Source organism: Ctenopharyngodon idella, chromosome 21, assembly GCF_019924925.1.
Source record: "Ctenopharyngodon idella isolate HZGC_01 chromosome 21, HZGC01, whole genome shotgun sequence".
Classification (NCBI taxonomy): domain Eukaryota; kingdom Metazoa; phylum Chordata; class Actinopteri; order Cypriniformes; family Xenocyprididae; genus Ctenopharyngodon; species Ctenopharyngodon idella.
In genome coordinates this window covers 13,222,790-13,241,093 of record NC_067240.1, presented here as the reverse complement: position 1 = coordinate 13,241,093, position 18,304 = coordinate 13,222,790, and the positions used below count along the sequence as shown (strand labels likewise).

General features: G+C 37.9%; 2 protein-coding genes across 2 annotated transcripts; one reads left to right on the top strand and one right to left on the bottom strand.

The window, feature by feature from the left end:
• The first annotated feature begins 182 nt into the window (after positions 1-182).
• On the top strand, positions 183-17,475 carry ppm1nb (protein phosphatase, Mg2+/Mn2+ dependent, 1Nb (putative)). Its single transcript, XM_051878067.1, has 7 exons — positions 183-1,076; positions 8,802-10,198; positions 11,704-12,275; positions 13,520-13,637; positions 13,808-13,922; positions 16,257-16,320; positions 16,473-17,475. The coding sequence occupies exons 2-7, from the start codon at positions 9,787-9,789 to the stop codon at positions 16,497-16,499; spliced, it is 1,308 nt and encodes a 435-aa protein (XP_051734027.1). The 5' UTR covers positions 183-1,076; positions 8,802-9,786; the 3' UTR covers positions 16,500-17,475.
• rtn2b (reticulon 2b) lies at positions 185-7,574 on the bottom strand. Its single transcript, XM_051878068.1, has 7 exons — positions 7,438-7,574; positions 4,442-4,649; positions 3,635-3,773; positions 3,090-3,159; positions 2,902-2,948; positions 2,386-2,444; positions 185-2,182 (listed from the first exon to the last, which is right to left on the bottom strand). The coding sequence occupies exons 1-7, from the start codon at positions 7,448-7,450 to the stop codon at positions 2,092-2,094; spliced, it is 627 nt and encodes a 208-aa protein (XP_051734028.1). The 5' UTR covers positions 7,451-7,574; the 3' UTR covers positions 185-2,091.
• Positions 17,476-18,304: the final 829 nt, after the last annotated feature.

The following is an 18,304-nucleotide window of genomic DNA, read 5'->3' as shown; positions in this document are numbered from 1 at the left end:
CAGCATTAGAATGTCATCTGCAACCAGTATATAACTGTATGTTTTGAAATCGCTGTTCCTTTGGACTCTCTGAAGTTTTCTTGAATCAGCTGCATCCTCAGCAGCTGCTTATTTCTGTGCAAGGTTGAAAATATATGATGAGATGTTTTGTATGTTGTCAGATGCAAAAAAAAAAAAAGGCAAATAACATTGAAAACACGTGTTTACTGGGGGTCATGTTGCACAAAAGACGTACAAAGACAGAGAAGCAAAACAACTTGTTTTAAAGTGACTTATAAATTAGTTTTGAATTGCCTTGTAACATGAAACATTCAGTATTAAATATTAAAACCCAAATTATGAGAACAATCCCAGTGGGAACTGTAAGCTCCAAAAATGTTAAACAAATTTACATGACAGAATTTATGTAACTGTTCTGACGGAGAACTGCTGTGATTGTGTGGTCGCATTGTACCCTCTAGTGGAGAAAAACATACTAGCAACTAGGTTCAACTTTTTCTATGAAAATCAGTAGAAAAGCCTTGTCAGGCAAAATGAACCAACAACTATAAATATTGCACAGCTTTATATAATTACTAGTTATAAAAGACAGTTTGAGTGAAAATAAATGAATACAATAGGTGTACATCTAGACTTCTCTTGACTTAAGTGTGCTTCTTGAAGAAGCCTTTTGCTTAATTCTTTTGAGAAGACCTAGTGAAGAATCTTAAAGGATTAGTTCACTTCAGAATTAAAATTTCCTTATAATTTACTCACCACCATGTCATCCAAGATGTTTATGTCTTTCTTTCTTCAGATGAAAAGAAATTAATTAAGAAATTCCGTCATTGACAAAAAAAATTAGCGCTGACGGAAAAATCTGAAGGCTGTCCGTCATTTTGATAGATTACACTGAGGGTCTATTGTAACTTGTAACTGTAATTCTCACCCCTGTCCACTTGGTGGAGTGGACTTTTGCTGACTATCAAGTTAATGGATAACGAATGGCTTTTCTGAGTTACGTGACATTGTTTACTGCTGTTTTATTGAGGTCTTTTCGTGGTTGAAACACTGATTGAGCGATTACATGGATTTCGGTAAGTTGTGTTGTATCTTTCAACATATTTCTGATGTTCATTTATGTTTATTTCGTACTGAAACGTAGTAAAGAGGAAGGGATGATCGCGTTCACTTTGGCTCGCATGAAACTGTGATCTCTCGCGCCACATAAAGAGCGCCAAAAGGATATATTGTCTGAATTTTGTGATGGACAGAATTTGAAATCTGAGACTTAAGCACAATGCTTATTGCGATGTATTGGACAAATATCATGATGAAACCTGAAAAGTGACCCACAGTCTCTGTTCAACTTTCTCTTCTTAAATATGCATAATCTAGCCTAAATGCTTGTCCTGTAAATCCGTGAATAAAAGTAAAAATGTGAACAAAAACAGAGCCAATTAAATAGCTTCTTATTATTAAAATATGAAAAATAAAATGATGGGTAATAATAGATTGTCAGAATCTTTATGACCCTGTCCGTCAAAATGAAGGACAATGCAGAAGTCTAACGCGACCTCTTGTCACTTGTGACCTTTTCATCCTGATTACGAAATATTATATGCATGGCGCATCGCAGAGCAGTGCAAGACGAGCATTTGTGGTTAAAAAGTATATGCATTTTTGTGTTATTTAGAAAATGACAGATCGTTTTGCTAGATAAGACCCTTATTCCTCGGCTGGGATCGTGTAGAGAGCTTTGAAGCTGCATTGAAACTGCAATTTGGACCTTCAACCCGTTGTACCCTGATGAAGTCCACTTAATGGAGAAAAATCCTGGAATGTTTTCCTCAAAAACTTTAATTTCTTTTCGACTGAAGAAAGAAAGACATTAACATCTTGGATGACAGGCGGGTGAGTGAATTATCAGGAAATTTTAATTCTGAAGTGAACTAATCCTTTAAGAAACGTACTATAAAACATAACGCTCGTTCATAACCCCCAATCCTCGACCCTGCCTAACACGCGGGGCTGCAGCTGCACCGTAAGACTTTGTTTGTTCAGTGTACTCCACATTTCTGCTCCTCACCCCCATTTCGCTCTCCCTCCTCTTCATTTAGTCTTTTGTTTAAGTTTTGGTGTGGGGGCAAGGGAAGGTGCTGGGGCTGGGGGAGGTTTGGCCAGTGAAACCACAAGATCAACTCTAGAAAAGAAAAATGTAAAAGAAGTTGCACAGAGAACATGATAAATTCAAGAAAATAAACCATGGTGGTTTTAGTTCATTGAAATCATAATGAATGTGTGTTTTGAGTTTGTTTCTTTGCCAGGAGAATTTAAATATTTGGAATAATTTAAATTTAAGCTGCTTGATAGTGTTTTCTGGCTCACTTCGAGGTGAAAACTTACATTTCGGTGATTTTTTCCACAAGTTTTTTGATTGCTTTAACAATCTTGTTGATCCTCTCCTGTCAAAAATGAAAATAAAACATAAGTGTCAAGTTTGAAATAGCCTATGGTGTGAAAGTATGTGCATACATTATCAAGATCTAATAATAAGTGCATATCTGGTTAGGAAAATGAAGGGAATTGCAGATCCAGTTTCTAAACCCTTTTTTTTTTTTTTTACCTAAACTCCAAACGGGTGTTTTTGCGGCAATGCCATAGAAGAACCCTTTGTGTTCTGCGAAGAACCTTTTAACAGTTCTTATAGAAGAACTTTTTTTTTTCTTAGAGCAAAGAACATTTTAAAAATCTAAAGAACCTTTTTTCCACTATAAAGAACCTTTTGTGAAATGGAAAGGTTATGTGAATGTTAAAGGTTCTTCATGGAAACATAGATGCCACAAAGAATGCTTTAAGGCTTTTTTTTTTCAAGCCTTTGAATATAGGTCTCTATGTGTAAAATCCAACTGATGCACTTACCTGTTGAAGTCTGTATAACAGTGGCAGAGAGAAGGCACATATCACACCTGTTCAGAAGTGAAAGGATTCCATTAACACCATGTAACATCAACACAATTGCTTAGAATTCAATTGTTTAGTGACTGATATTAGGTCAAAATTAGTTTCAGCCGTGATTTGCTTTACAAATTTCAGCAGGATATCCTTACCGGTCATCACCAGCGTGAGACCATTAGCTTGGACCCCCACATAGGTCAACAAATACAGGAACACAACAAACTACACAAACAAATAAAATACAGTCATTCAGATAAAAGCATTATATTTCATTTTGAATGGTTATACTTTAGATTTACATTTATTCATTTGCAAGATGCTTTTATCTGAAGATAACAGTGCAATGAAGGTAGCCTATATATTTTTTATCAGTATCCATGTTCCCTGAATTGAAATCATTGCTAGTGCCTTGCTGGACCAGGCGAGTTACAGGAACTTTATGTTCTTATGATAATAAAGGTCAGAGTTTTTTTTTTTTTTTTTTTTTTCAAATATGAATTTCTTTACTTTCACATGGGCTTATTCTCCTAGCACCTTTGCCTTTGGGAATGAAAGCACATGGTAATAGTTTGTATCAGGACTAATTATGTAAGTCAGCAGTGTCCCCTGATGTAGTGAAAGTAGGTCATAAATTGCAGTAAAAGCGTAAAAACTGCTCAGTGTAGCTGAAGTGAGATATTTAAGATGCGTGAGAGACCTTCACTGAGTCCATGATGCTATCGATGAAGAACAGCCTCTTCAGTTCGGTGACAGCCGTAGCAATCAGCAGAACGATTTGTTCCGCTATGCGAACTGTGTCCTCATCTGTCAGCGTGCGGTCCTCATCCAAATATGACCTTTTTAATAAAGAAAAGTGGACCAGCTGAGAAAGATTACATGTATTAATCCCGACTTATTTGAGTTGCTTTTCCCCCTGTCAAGCTCCTGCCAAATCAAAAAATCCTGCCATTCAATATTTGTTTTAGATCTGCTCATCTGTTATGCATCTCAAAAATTAATATTTTAAACATCTTGATATGAACTATATCAGAGTGAACTCATCAATTCAAAACAGCTTGCAAATAGCGCAGGCGGTGGGTAGTTGTCTATAATTTTATACTGTAAGCAATATCACATGAACATTCTTATATTTCTAAATATTTCTTATATTTCTAAAGAAGCTAATACTGAGTAGTTGACATTTAATTACTTTGTGTATTTTTGCTTCACCAATGAAAATAGTAAAAATAGTTTCAAATGAAAATAGTTCCAGGTGATTTTAACGAATTGTTTGAGTGAATTATTCAATGACACAAAAGGCGTCACTTGCTTGAATCAATGCTTGAATTAATGCTTTTGAACAAATCAACTCAATCGCGCAAACACAGACATGAAGTGACATGAGAGAGACTTCTGCTACTATTCCTTTTACTCTAAGAGCTACAGTAAGTTCAGCAGTGTCAGTTACGCCTTTGGCTTTGGTTATGGCTGTGTAGAAAATGTTGTTGTTTTATAGCATACTCACTGGAAGGGATGCGATCCATCGCTGAGGCGGACAAGCGCCATAGCTTTGTAAAGAAAGCGTACAGGGAGGGTGAAGGCCATAATACCCAATCCGAGGTTGGACAGGATTGTGATGGCACTGAGCTGGAACAAACAAGCCAAACCCACAACCAAACCTGTAAACACCAGCCCGGTGGTCCCCACATCTCGCCAGTATAACAGATCCAACACTAGAGAGGGCAAGAAAGATGAATGTGTGGAACGTCAGGGAAATAAACATATAAAGAGGCATAGCCAGGCAGAAAGATGGAAAGACAGAGAAAAAGCGACTGTGAGAAAAATGCAGTACTGCTTTGAAGTCGGCCTCAAAAAGGGATGCAGGGGGGATGTGTGGTGGAGTATTTGGGTGGTCAGATGTGCATGTTTGCACAGAGCGTCTGGTAATTTGTGTGGTAAAAGATACAAATTACAGATTTTCATCCATTCTTTGAGTCATTCCACAAACTTTAGTTGAATGAATTCACTTTAGAATGAATAATTTATCAAATTGAAATAAATTCTCTATTTTCAGAGCAGTGTCTTTTATCTTCTAAATTTAAACCAAATTATTAGTATTATTTTGGAGAATTAAGACATTTTTGCAGAGAAGAGAATAAGCAAATTGGGCTATATTTCACTCTGGGCTTTTAAATTTAGTAGTACTTTTAAAGGCACAATATGTAAGATTTTTAGATTAAAATATCCAAAAACCACTAAAACAATGTTATATATTTTGTTGACTTATACACTTACATTATCCCAATTGTTTCCAACAATGTTTAAATCCAGAGAAAATCAGCAATTTTAACCAGGACATGGACCGTGTCATTTTGTCTCTTGTCAATGACGTCATATCCGCGTTACCAGCCACAGACCGAACGCACAAAGTAACATTATAACATAACTTTCAACACACTCAAATATATTTAGTATGATTGTTTTAACCATGTAAAACAGCGTTGCGTTACCCCACATACACAACGAAAAGATTGGAAGCTGCCAAAAACAGCATAAACATAATAAAAGCTCTGCTCAACTCGTACGGTACTTGGCCCGCCCTGCTTCATACAACAGTAACATTAATAAAACTTTAATACATTAGCTCATCCATGAACATGATTTCTGCCTAAGTCCATCGGATTGCTTTCCATCAGCTTCTGAGGTGAAGATGACAACTCCCATAATTCCACGCTTATTGACAGCATCATCAAGCTACGCCTTTGTTTTGAATAAGCGACCTCTGGTGGTGAAAATTACATATTGTGCCTTTAATTTAAAAGACAAAAATTTACATTTGCATATTGTTTGAACTGTAATCTTATTCTCTAAATATATGTCAAGAAAATAATAAATGAATTGTTAAATAAAGCACCAATTTTCTTACGTCCCTTAATTTCATGTCAGCCTATATGTCAAATAATGGAAATGACATCATACATAGGAAGCTGAATCATCTCTCTCTGTCAAGAAGACAAGTTTCTCTCTCCCTTTTTTCCCCCTAATGCGTAATGTATGATAATTTGAGAGAAAAATACAAGGGGAGAATATATAATATGCCAAAACTGACGAATACATAGGCGAATCATTGGTACCCTTTTTTTAATTAGCTAGCAGGAAGCTTTAGCAGTGAGTGGTCATCTGTATTACTGTCAACAACATTTGTTGAGAGTGAAATAGTTGTGATCTGGATGTATTTAATGTAATGAATTCGCAACATGATCATTATTATCATTGTAGTGTCATTCAGCCACTAAAATCTTTTAGTTTTTTTGTTATGAATTTCAGGCAATGTGAAGCAGTGTAAAAGCTCTCAAACAGCACAATAGAAGGATAAACAAGGCTCAGTGGAATATGAAAACAACACTACAAAAGGACAGAGAAGAAAATGTGGAATTAAACCGTTCACAGAATCACAGGAGTGCCTTAATGTTGTCAAGGACTTGACTAATTTTTTTTTTAAAGGCTGTCAGAGATTTTCATTTAGCATTGATTATTATGACAAGCAGACATGTGAGCAAGGCTGACTCAGCCAGAAACACTTGATGAAACTACGTCATTGTCCAACAAGGCTTGATCACGTTATACACCCAGGCTGTGCCAAACATGTCAAGTCTGTAAACGCATTAAATTTTTTCTGCATGTGAACAGACTAATTTGAATCCAAAGCAAAGAATCGTCCACTGTCCAGTTGTCCATGAGCTCATTTATTACTTATTTGCACATTATTTTGTACAATTGCAATAAATTACTGCAAATGCCAATCTCTGAGACAAACTTAAATGGACAAGAAGCCCTTGTGTCAGAGAGAGCATGGACAAAAACAGAGTGGAACAGCTAATGGCAGTGTGCGTTTACACGCCCTTTCCTCTGTGAAGCCAACAGACCCTAACAGCTGTTGATTCTGATGATCCTCCAAATGCAGGTGCAAATCTGTGCTGTGGCACACAGTGGTGCAAAGCTGAATGAGCCTTTATAAGATCAATCCAAACCCTTTGAAATCTTCTCTACAAAAAAAAAAAAAAACTTCCATGAGGCATTCACTCCTGCTAACGCACTTTATTGCAGCCTAATATGGCCGGGTCAGATTGAATCTCTCCGGGGAGGCGGATGCCAGCACTGCCAAAATAAGACTGAGAGAAAGTCTCACCTCCTTCATTCAGACATCAATGTCTCCTTTTCTCCCTCTGCCTCAAAATCCTAGAGTCATGCATCAGTCCGTTCCTGAAGGCAGTCCATCCATCAGATTCCCATCAGCCTGCCAAAGTCCCATTGAGAAGTCCTGTGTGATGTGCTGACTAGTTTGCAGTATTACCTCTAGTGTAAACCACTCAACTGATCCAAACACCCCCCCACCCCACACACACACACACACCTCCCTCAGTCACAACTGCTATTCACATGCCAGCACATTACACATTAAGCAGTATAGCTCAGGAGACCTCGATCCCAGTGCTGTTCAGTTTTGCGGAAGACTCTCACCTTTGCTGGCCATTTTTCTTGCTTCCACACCAAACCTCCTCTCCTCCCAGCACTCCACGAACCCTCTGGGCTTTTTTTGGCCATCCTAGCGTTGTCAGCAGGAAGGGGTTGGTCTGACCTAATAATATCTCAACCACTTGGACACTCCATCTTTACAAACACACACATGCACAGCTATGCTCCCTCATGGGCTGTCCGGAGCTTAAGGAACCTGAGACGTCAGCAAATGTCTGCGTGTAGACAAGACTTCATCTCATGGGAAATGGATAACTTATACGGGCAAATTACTCAGGCATTGCTCAGGGAGTGCTGTGCTTTATCTTCTCACATGCTGACAAAAGTGCTGGCCTTTAACACCCAACTGAAGATGTGAAGATGATGATGATGATTGTGTGTGTGTGTGTGTGTGTGTGTGTGTGTTTTGGCATATATGGTTTATGAGGACACAAATGTGTATAATGACATGGGTACAACGTAAACATGGTTTATGAGGACACTTCCTGTGTCCTCGTAAACCAAATGGCTTAAAAAAATGGGTTTTTTTGTTTTGTTTTTTTTTTTTCAAAATTCAAAAAATGCAGAAAGTTTTCTATGATGGGTTTAGGGGTAGGGAAAGTGTAGGGGGATAGAATGCAGTTTGTACAGTATTAAAACCAATACGCCTATGGAGAGTCCCTGTAAACCACATATACCAAAGTGTGTGTGTGTGTGTGTGTGTGTGTGTGCACACATTAGGTATACACTGCGTTATGGGGACAAATGTCCCCATAAATATATGGCAATATCTAAAATCTTTGTCCTTGTGGGGCCATCTTTTGGTGATGTTTTTTGAAAATCTAAAAAAAGTTTTCTGTGATTGTTGGGTTTAGGGGTAGATTTAGGGTTAGGGGATAGAATATACAGTTTGTACAGTATAAAAATCATTATAACTATGGAATATCCCCATATGAAATCCCAATGTATGTGTATACAATTATATATATTATTATTATAATATATAAATATTATTAAATATATAAAATATATTCTATTTTATATTAAATATAATAAATATATAATATTAATTAATTTATTTGAAATTATTATATTTAATTTTATATTAATAATAATTATAATGTATGAAAATTGCAATAATGATCATAAATAATAATATAAAGATAATATAAGTATATACATATATATAATTTTGATTATTACATTTACTTTATAATCACTACTACTGCTATTATTATTATTATTATTACAGTATTTTTTTTATTTATTTCTTTTTTTTTTCATTGTATGTCATAACTGCTTTTTGTTTTAAAATATTAAAAATCCTGAAAAGTCGCTTTTTTATTTATTTTTTTAATTTTTTTTTTCAGGATGCTTGACCCAGCAGATGAGTCAGTACTACCAGCAGCTGATGCAATGATCGTTCCGCTGTCAAACACTGTTATTCATGAGACGTTTTTGTTTGCGTCATTCCATGGACACACAAGAAGAGTTACAAAGACAAAAATAGCCTGTTATGTAATATTGTGTATGAATACATTTTTGATTTACATAATCCACTAATCTGTCCAAATCAACCCTTATTAGAGTCTCCCCAGTTCTTATTTGAATGTGCCATTCATGAACTCTGCTCAAGGCAAACCACGTTCTTTAATATGAATCACTGAATCTACCCCACATAACATTTTTGAAAAGAGTCTACTGTGCTCTCTCTCGCTCTCTCGCGCTCTCTCTCTCTCTCTCTTACTGGGCTACTGTGAAAATCTGTTATGCACATTAATCTGTGCGTGTTAGGTAATCCAAAATTATCAAATGTTCAGCACAGATGATTAACAGAGGGAGTTCAAGAGGAGAAGCCAAGGGAGGGAGGAAGGGAGAGAGGCACTGAACATGTGAAAGAGAGAGCCACTCTGCAAAAGGATTGCATGTTGATGTGTACAACAAGAGGGAGGACACTGTGAGATGATTGGTGCACAGAAATAGCTCAGCCAATCAGAGTGATGACAGGAAAATAACGGGCTCAGACAGAGAGAAAGCTTAGAGAGAGAGAATATCACTGACATACAGAGGAGGAAGGCAACAAAAGTGGATCAAATTGGAAAGAGCAACTATGACTACAGATAGATTAATTCATAGTGAGATGTCTAGCAATGGGTAGAGTGACAGAAGGGAAAATCAACCATTCTGCAGTGGATCATTCAAGGATGCTTGAAGGTGCAGAATCAGCCTCTTGGGAGATAATGCTGTGAAGGCCCTGATCAGCAAGGCTGCACACAGCCAAACCAAAGCCAACGAGCTACAGCACTGGGTGGAGGCCGTGAACCGATTCAAACGAGTGCGGAAAAAAAAGACACCATGAGGACATCCAGGAAAGGAAGCGTGGAAATGCCTGCTTTTGTAAGGCAGCTGGTGAAGGAAACCGAGAAAAGGGTCACCTCCTTTTTTAAAGGGGGGCGAGGGGGAGGTGCAGGGGAGCTGTCCGAAGGTGAAGAGGGAGGAGAGGAGGAAGGGGTCATCCCTAGCCCCTACTTAGATCGACCGGTTCTGGACAAGCACATGCAAGAGGGCTGTGCTTCCTGGGGACTTACCTACGCCCTGGCCAGCATGCAGGGTTGGAGGGCCCACATGGAGGATTTCCACAACTGCTTCCCTCAGCTAGGAGGGGAACTGTCCCATTGGGGGTTCTTCGCAGTGTTTGATGGACACGCAGGAAGCGCGGTGGCCCAACACTGCTCCCGAAACCTGCTGGACCACATCCTAGGCACAGGTAAGTGGTAATCTGTCCAACAAAAATGGAAGGACTTCTTGTATCTCTTTGGCTTATACTGATAGGTACTGATGGAAGTACATCATCAGTTATTTGAGAGCACAACAAACGTGTGAGATGATTTTGCTGAGAAACAGAATTTCCATTTGGGTGATATTGTTGATCTCTTTAGAATATATCTAAGAGATCTCCTCACAGATTTGTAGACCTACTGTACATCCAAAGCCACATCAACATCATTACTTAATTAAGCTATGATCTGACTAGTGAATTGTAGTGTACAACATGTTCCTAATGTAGAAAAAGCAATTATAAGTCACAAAGGCCCTGTGTACACCTATTATTAAGATGTGTTTTGGTTGATCGGATCACAAGTAGACAAGGGGGACACATACCCGTTTACACCTGGTATTTTAATCTGTCTTTTTGTCCACTTTCAACCACTTCTGTCCTGATTTCTTCGAGGGGAGGGTCTATGGATGGGTAAATGTGTTTTTTTCAGATCTTTCACTCTAATGGGTGAAATAAGCACAAGCAATTTACCTATGAACACGCACAGAGACAACTGAGAAACATACGGAGAGCATCAGCTTTTGTTTCTGCTCTGATAGCTGCAAGAACGCTGTGAGTGTGTGTTAGAAATCAGGAATACTGAACATTGTGCTTGGTACATTTTCCGTCTTCAAACCAAACTTGGGTCTTCAGACGACAAAGTTTAAATCCCGTCAGGCTAGCGCGCTTCCCATAATGTTTACGTGTTAGGTCAGTAGGCGGAGAATATGTGGCTGTTCTAACACATTCAACGACATTAAGCGTCTACAGTACGAAAGCAATCCGGTCAAATGCGTTTTCAACTACCTTTGGAAGTGGTCGAAAGTGGACAAGCTCAAAACGTTTTAGACCCCATTTACATCTTTTATTTAGCGTCATCCATTTGTGATCTGATTGACCAAAACGCATTTTAAAGATGTTTTATTAAAAAAGTTTGGGAGGAACACATTCAAATGATCTATCCAATCATCACGTCATTCCAACCAGCAATCAGCAATCAACATGTCTACCCAATCAGCATGAGTGGAGGCATATATATATATATAAATATGTATATATATATATATATATATATATATATATATATATATATATATACGCAGTCAACTCACCTATGTTCCTAGACAGTTTTCAGCATCCCTCCACCACCCTGTCTCCTCAAAATCACCTGGATACTTTACTAGTCAGAAATACAGGGGGAGTACTCTGGGTTCGGGCCAAAATACTGAGCTCTGAGCCCTCTCCTTGGACAGCACAGCAAATACGCATAGTACTTTACTCTATCTGATTATTTGTAAGTGTGAACTCGTGAAATACCATGTGTAGACAGGGCCAAAATGGCTGCCCCTTTAGATTCGTCTTTGTGAACATCCTAGCATGACCTGTTTTAAGTCACCGAAAATTCTTTCACAGTTAATGGTGGACTGTTTATTTAGTGAGCTTTTTCTTCTCAGGCAAGATCCGAGCAGATGCGGATGTTGAAAGGGTCACTGAAGGCATCAAGGAGGGCTTTTTTCTCATGGACAAGCACCTTCATGCCATGGCTTGCCGTGAGGGTTGGGAACGCGGAGGGACCACTGTCGTTTCCACTGCTATCACCCCGCACCACATCTACTTTGTGAACTGCGGGGACTCTCGGGCCGTCTTGTGCCGTGCGGGGCGGGTGGCCTTCTCGACAGAGGACCATAAGCCCTTCAGCCCTGGTGAGAGGGAGAGGATAGAGAGCGCTGGAGGATCTGTGACTTTGCAGCGCGTGAATGGCTCGCTGGCAGTCTCTCGGGCGTTGGGGGACTTCAGTTACAAGACAGCCGAGTGGCGGCCGGTCACAGAACAGATGGTCTCGCCCGAGCCGGAAGTGTCTGCTGTGGAGCGCTCGCCAGCAGATGAGTTTCTGGTTTTGGCCTGCGATGGTGTGTGGGACACTGTCAGTAATGAAGAGCTCTGTGCCTTCATACACAGCCGACTGCGTGTCTGCACAGATTTGAGAGAGGTCTGCTCCCAGGTCATCGACCTCTGCCTCTATAAGGTTAGTATAAATGGAAGATTTTTAGACAGTTCACACACTGATTTCCCAGACAGCAACATAGTGTGGCCCAGATCCGGCCCACATCTGGTAAATGTGGATTACACACGGACCAGATGTGAGCCAGATCTGGGCCGACACTATGTTGCTGTCAGGGTTCAATTGTGTGGTCCAACCCAAGTTCGATTTCTCCTCACACCCCTGCAGGAGTACTAGTGACAGATGTTTACCACTGTTGCTAACATCTTAGGGATGAGAAAATAGCAGCTTCACTGCTTTTTTGTATTGTCACATCATAGGATTTACCACCAAAACTTTGCATACATAGACCAACTCTTGCATTTGACTGCCAAGGATGTATTGCAAAAGATGCAATTTCATATGCAAACTGCTCTCCAAAGGTTCAGAAACAAGCCATTTTCATAAATATTCAGAATTTTTTTTTACAAATTTTTATTTATATATATATTTATATACAAGTTATTTATATACAATCTATACAAGTTTTAGTTGCTTATATTTCCTCATATGTTTGTCCATTTTTAATATTTCAAAAAAAAATTTAATATATATAGCCAACTGTATTTATATTTTCCAAAATCTTATAAAAAATAAATTTTGCATTTACCCAAAATGGATTTTAGGATTGGAAACATGAAGTATATTTTATAATATGAAGTCTGGAGTCTGTTAGCTTTGGCATGTCCAGCTGACTTCAGCCAGGCTGTTATATTACGTAAGAGAAACACAGAATGGCCTTTAGGCTGCAGAAAAGGATGTGTGCCGACCTGAAAATGTCAACATCTTTCTCTCCACAGTAAGCCAGATCTCTGCTTTGTCAGGACTGCACTTTCATCCACCATCTAAAAGTGAGGCTGTATTCAGCTGCTAAGCTGCAATGGGATAAACTACTTTTAGCCTTGGTGTTAGGAGATTACAGCATTCTGCCTAGCATTGTGCCATGTAGGGATAGACAACCGACAGCATCCCTAAGAAATGAAGGTTAAGGTCTACGTTAGCGACACCAATTCCAGTCTACTTAATCATCAACATGAGGTAGTTGTCCTTAGAACAAAAGCATAAAGACTGGCTGATAGTGTCATGCTACTGCCTGCCATATCTAAAGAAACATTAGAGGAAAACAATGCTGCTCAGTTTATCGATGAAATCGCATAGTGGACACATTGTTTGCACATCTAACATTTATGTTTCATTTTTTTAATGTCTCTTCATGTATTTGCTAACAGGGGAGTCTTGATAACATCAGCATCATCCTAGTCTGTTTCCCTGGCGCCCCCCAGCTGTCACCTGAAGCACTGCACCAGGAGGCTGAGCTGGAGGACTTTCTGGAGTCCAAAGTAGCTGGTAAAACATCTTGATTAAATCTGGCTTCTTTTGATGTTGCTCTTAAGATTTATATACTTATGTCACAGATGATAATCCTTTTAAATCTTGGATTTATTAAATGTTCTGAATCCTCTAGTGTCTGCTTGAGGAATTACTGTAAATCACTGTCATGTGTGTTTCTCTGGCAGAGATATTTGAAGAGCTGAGTGCAAGAGGTGATGAGCCTGATTTGCTATCAGTTCTGACAGTACTGGCTTCAACAGTGATACCTGGACTACCACCAGGGGGCGGCCTACAGAGCAAGTGAGTGTGTAATTGTGTCCCAAATGACGCACTATACACTATGAACTTATTCTATGCACTATGTACTCAACCATCTAGTGCGAGGGTCCTCGAGGGCCACTTTCCTGCAGAGTTTAGCTCCAACCTTGAACAAACTCACCTGCCTGTAGCTTTCTAGTAATCCTCAAGAGCTTAATTAGCTGGTTCAGGTGTGTTTGATTAGGGTTGGAGCTAAACTCTGCAGGACAGTGGCCTCGAGGACCAGGGTTGAGAACGCCTGATCCAGTGTATCCCTGCATCCCAATGTGCATACTATCCGCCCTAAATAGCATTGAATATTACTAATGTCACTTACTATTTAGGATGGATAGTATGCACATTGAGATGCAGGCTATGACTTTTGTAAGGTTATTTTGTCATTCAGGATCAGAGTCTGATAGTCCCTCCCTCTCTTCTACATAAGGAAAGCTGTGACAGTTGAGTGCATGAAGAGTCCAACATTCCACACTTGTTTTCGGTTAATTAAGTGCATCATATCGTTATTTTAAGTGCACCTTTCTTTTTGAAATTTTCAGTGTGAACACGCTACTCGCACTATTTATACTACAAAACAACATAGAATAGTGCATAAGTATGCGAACTGGGATGCATGTGGGATGGTGTGAGAGAAGTGTGAAAACCTATTTCACAGACTGTAACATGCACATCTTGAGGCAGAAACAGATAAATCACAGTTCCAGGCTTCCAGCAATTTTACATGGTTTCTAAATGAGATCTATAATACCCTTGAGAAAGCTTTAGAATTCTTTCGAATCTTTCTTCCATTTTTATTTTGTTATTATTGTTGTTGTTGTCTTTATTAAAGCTGCAGTCCGTAACTTTTTTTGGTTAAAAATGATCAAAAATCAATTTTTGAGCAAGTACATAACCAGCCAGTGTTCAAAACTATCCCGATTCACAATGGTAAGCTTGTAATAATATTATTAAATAAAATCGGTACTGGTGGGTTTCCGCAGAAAAATTCGAGCATGCAGCCATCCGTCTTTGCGTCATTACGTCACATCTGTAAACAGAAAGGAAGGAGTCCCTGCTCGGTTGAAATTGCCCTGCTAGGCTATATGGCATGTGATGGATCATTTATAGCCTTTTCTCACAGCAGCTGCAATAATTAAACTTATCATTTTGATGGCGGATTGTAATCAAGAAAGGTCCAATCATCAGTGACAACTGGAGATTCACCCGTAGTCAAAAGCAAAAAACTTTAGACTGCGGAGTGGATACAGAAATTGAAATATAAAGGTAACGCTAATACACACTAAATACACACAGTCACGCAATGCTGATGTTGTTAACATTAACAATTTGAGAACAAAGTATAACATTAATAATAATTTGCACGGTTTGACATGAATCGAGTTAAGCGATAGTTAGCTTTTAATTGCCATTGGCAGCGCGATTGTAATGTTTTTTTCCTCAGTTGGTCAGAACAAAAGTGGCAGACATGTTACTTACTTGTTCAGATGACATTTTCTGATGAAAATTTTATTTTGGTCATACTTCCAAGATACTTCCAAAATCTGTGATTCTGAAGTACGGTATCCACACCGGTGTGGTGACTAACAGCAGACATTAGATTCATTCGCGCTGAGGAGTCGTGCACAACTGCAATTGCAGGTTTCAAACAGGGATGGCGACAAAGAGGCAAAACTTACGGACTGCAGCTTTAAAGAGCAATTATTATAATAGCTGTAATTATTATTATTATTATTAGTATTAATAATGAGGAAAAAACATTTCATACATTTTTTTAAAAAAATATTTGAAATAACATTTCTATGACTGGCTATACAGTAAATAAATACATATACTCCTTTAATATATATATTTATATGTATTTATATACTGTATAGCCAGTCATATATATATATATATATATATAAAATACACAATCATCAATAAAATAATAGAAGTTTTTTTTTAATTATTATTCATTTTGAGCTAATCTTTTTTTCCAGAATGCTTAAGTTTTAGTGAGAAAAAAAAAGTTTACTGCACTTCATCAAATGGTACTATTTCACAGTGACTCACATGGTATAGTAACAGATTCGAAAATCACCAGATTATGAGATTAAAGCTGCAAGGATGACATATCCACCCTTGTGCTGCAGAGCAATGTCCAGGTACCCCGTGTTCACAGCAGCTGTTCTCAGATTCAAGTGTCTACTCAGTGCAGGCACCTTCACTAGAGCACCATTCAACTCCACAAGTAGAGCTCAAATGATATGTAGGTGTGATGACTGACAAAAGAACAGAGGACTGAACTTTGAAATATCATAATGTTTTGGACATTTGCAGGCGGAACTGTATAATTTCTGCCTACTATCAGCAGAAAGAGGCACGGCGATCAAGATTATCCCAGGTAAGCTTCTGTGGAGATACAAAGCTATCCATTTTATATGTTACACTATATTACATATATAATAACATGTTAAAATGACTAATGTATGTATGCTAAAGTTAATATTTAATCATTTTTATTCATTTGAATTCCTGTCGTTTGTATCTTTTCAGGAACTCAGTCCTACAGGTGCCAATTAGAGTCCATCTTTTATAAATGCTTAATGGATGTGATAGATTGAGGAAGAAGTAAAGGTTATCAGTTGTCTGTCTTTTAAACTCGTAAGAAATGGAAAGGATCTTCTTTTTGGACAGCAACAAAAATTTTACTTCCTTCTTTTTGTATGTTTCCTAAATGACGAAACTTATAAAAAGCAACGCTGTGCCACAATGCAGGACAATAATGACTGTATATAACTTTGACTCTTTAGATTGTTATACCTTCAGTATTTTCCTTACCAAATGTATTCGAGTCTTACAATCGACAATACTCAGGTAATGTGTTCAAGCAGTGATGACAAATTTTTGAGATTCTCTACAGTCTTTGCATTCTAACAGGTCGATTTTTAAACCTATATTAACAGAATATTAAATTAGCAACAAGCCATCAGTGATGTATTAAAGGAATAATTCACCCAAAAATGATTTACTTGCCTTTAGTGCTTACTCCTTTTAGAAGCTTAACAGCATGTGGTCACGATAATTTCCGTGTGTGTGTGTGTTGGATGAAAGGGGAAAAAACAACCACATACAGGTTAGGATCTTGTAATGACAGGATTTTCATTTTTATGTAAACTATTCCTTTAAGAATATTTAAAAATGATGAGATCTCTAAGAAACAAATTCTATTAAATAGAATTAGAACATGCACTTTTAAATTTTGGATTATGTACAGGCCCATAATAATATGGTCAGAGTGCAATTTTTCTGCTCTTGAATAGTTGTTTCCTGTAAAACTCTCTACTCTGTTTGCATGATCTGTACTGTGTTGCCTTACTGACCTCTTTGAAATTATGCCAATATATAATGTTACTGATATTTCCTAATGGCTAGCAAATGAACTGATGCAGTGCTGTATCATGTTGTGTAATGATCTTTGTGCACATTTTACAGATCTTGTGCAATATTTGTGCTAACATAAAGGTTGAGTAATAAAGATAACAAACAGATCAAGTCATTCATGATATTTCTGTTTATTAATGTCTGTCCTACATAACCAGATGGCTTTATGGTAATTATAGTAATACATTTTGTGAGTGCGTGTGGTTGATCTCAGATTTCAGCTCGTGAGTAACAACATCAGTAAGCAGTCTTAGAAGAAAAGGTTCTATATAGGAACTTAAAGGGTTCTGTCAGGTGCTTAATATATATAGAACCTTTTAGGGTCTTTTAATTCTAATTAAATTTAACGAATTAAGCAGCTTGTAAACATTCTTTATCACTAAATGAAATACCCTGTTAAACATGAAAGTATCGTGCAATCATTGATATAAGACATTTCTCGAACCTTTTTGGCATAAAGGGCTCTTTAAAATTGAGTTAAGAACGCTAGAGTTCTATGTAAAACCCCACTGAACCTTTTTTCTAAGTGTCTTCCTGTCATCCACAGGGGGGCAGTAGAGACTCGCTCCTCATTTAACACTCTGTGAGACTGCAACGCAGCATGACTGTCACTCAAAAACAGATTTTAAAAAGCTCTGACAAGAGGCTGCTGTAACAGATGTAAAAGGCTTAAGTAGCTATTTCATTTGAAACACAAATGTTGATACCAAAATAAACAAAGCAGTAAAATTTGTGTTTACAATATACAATATCTACACAATCTATACAGTCTACAAGAAATAATCGAGACGACTTGCTTTGTCTTTTAAAGGATTAGTTCACTTCAGAATTAAAATTTCCTGATAATTTACTCACCCCCATGTCATCCAAGATGTTTATGTCTTTCTCTCTTCAGTCAAAAAGAAATGAAGGTTTTTGAGGAAAACATTCCAGGATTTTTCTCC

Excerpts from the sequence above, each read along its gene's own strand:
- rtn2b (XM_051878068.1), bottom strand. Across the intron at positions 2,445-2,901 it reads TGTTATACAGACTTCAACAG|GAGAGGATCAACAAGATTGT; the intron begins GTAAGTGCATCA and ends CATTTTTGACAG. Across the intron at positions 2,183-2,385 it reads GTGGAAAAAATCACCGAAAT|AGTTGATCTTGTGGTTTCAC; the intron begins GTAAGTTTTCAC and ends TTTCTTTTCTAG.
- ppm1nb (XM_051878067.1), top strand. The coding sequence starts at position 9,787 with ATGAGGACATCCAGGAAAGGAAGCGTGGAAATGCCTGCTTTTGTAAGG. Across the intron at positions 10,199-11,703 it reads GGACCACATCCTAGGCACAG|GCAAGATCCGAGCAGATGCG; the intron begins GTAAGTGGTAAT and ends TTTTCTTCTCAG. Across the intron at positions 13,638-13,807 it reads TCTGGAGTCCAAAGTAGCTG|AGATATTTGAAGAGCTGAGT; the intron begins GTAAAACATCTT and ends TTTCTCTGGCAG.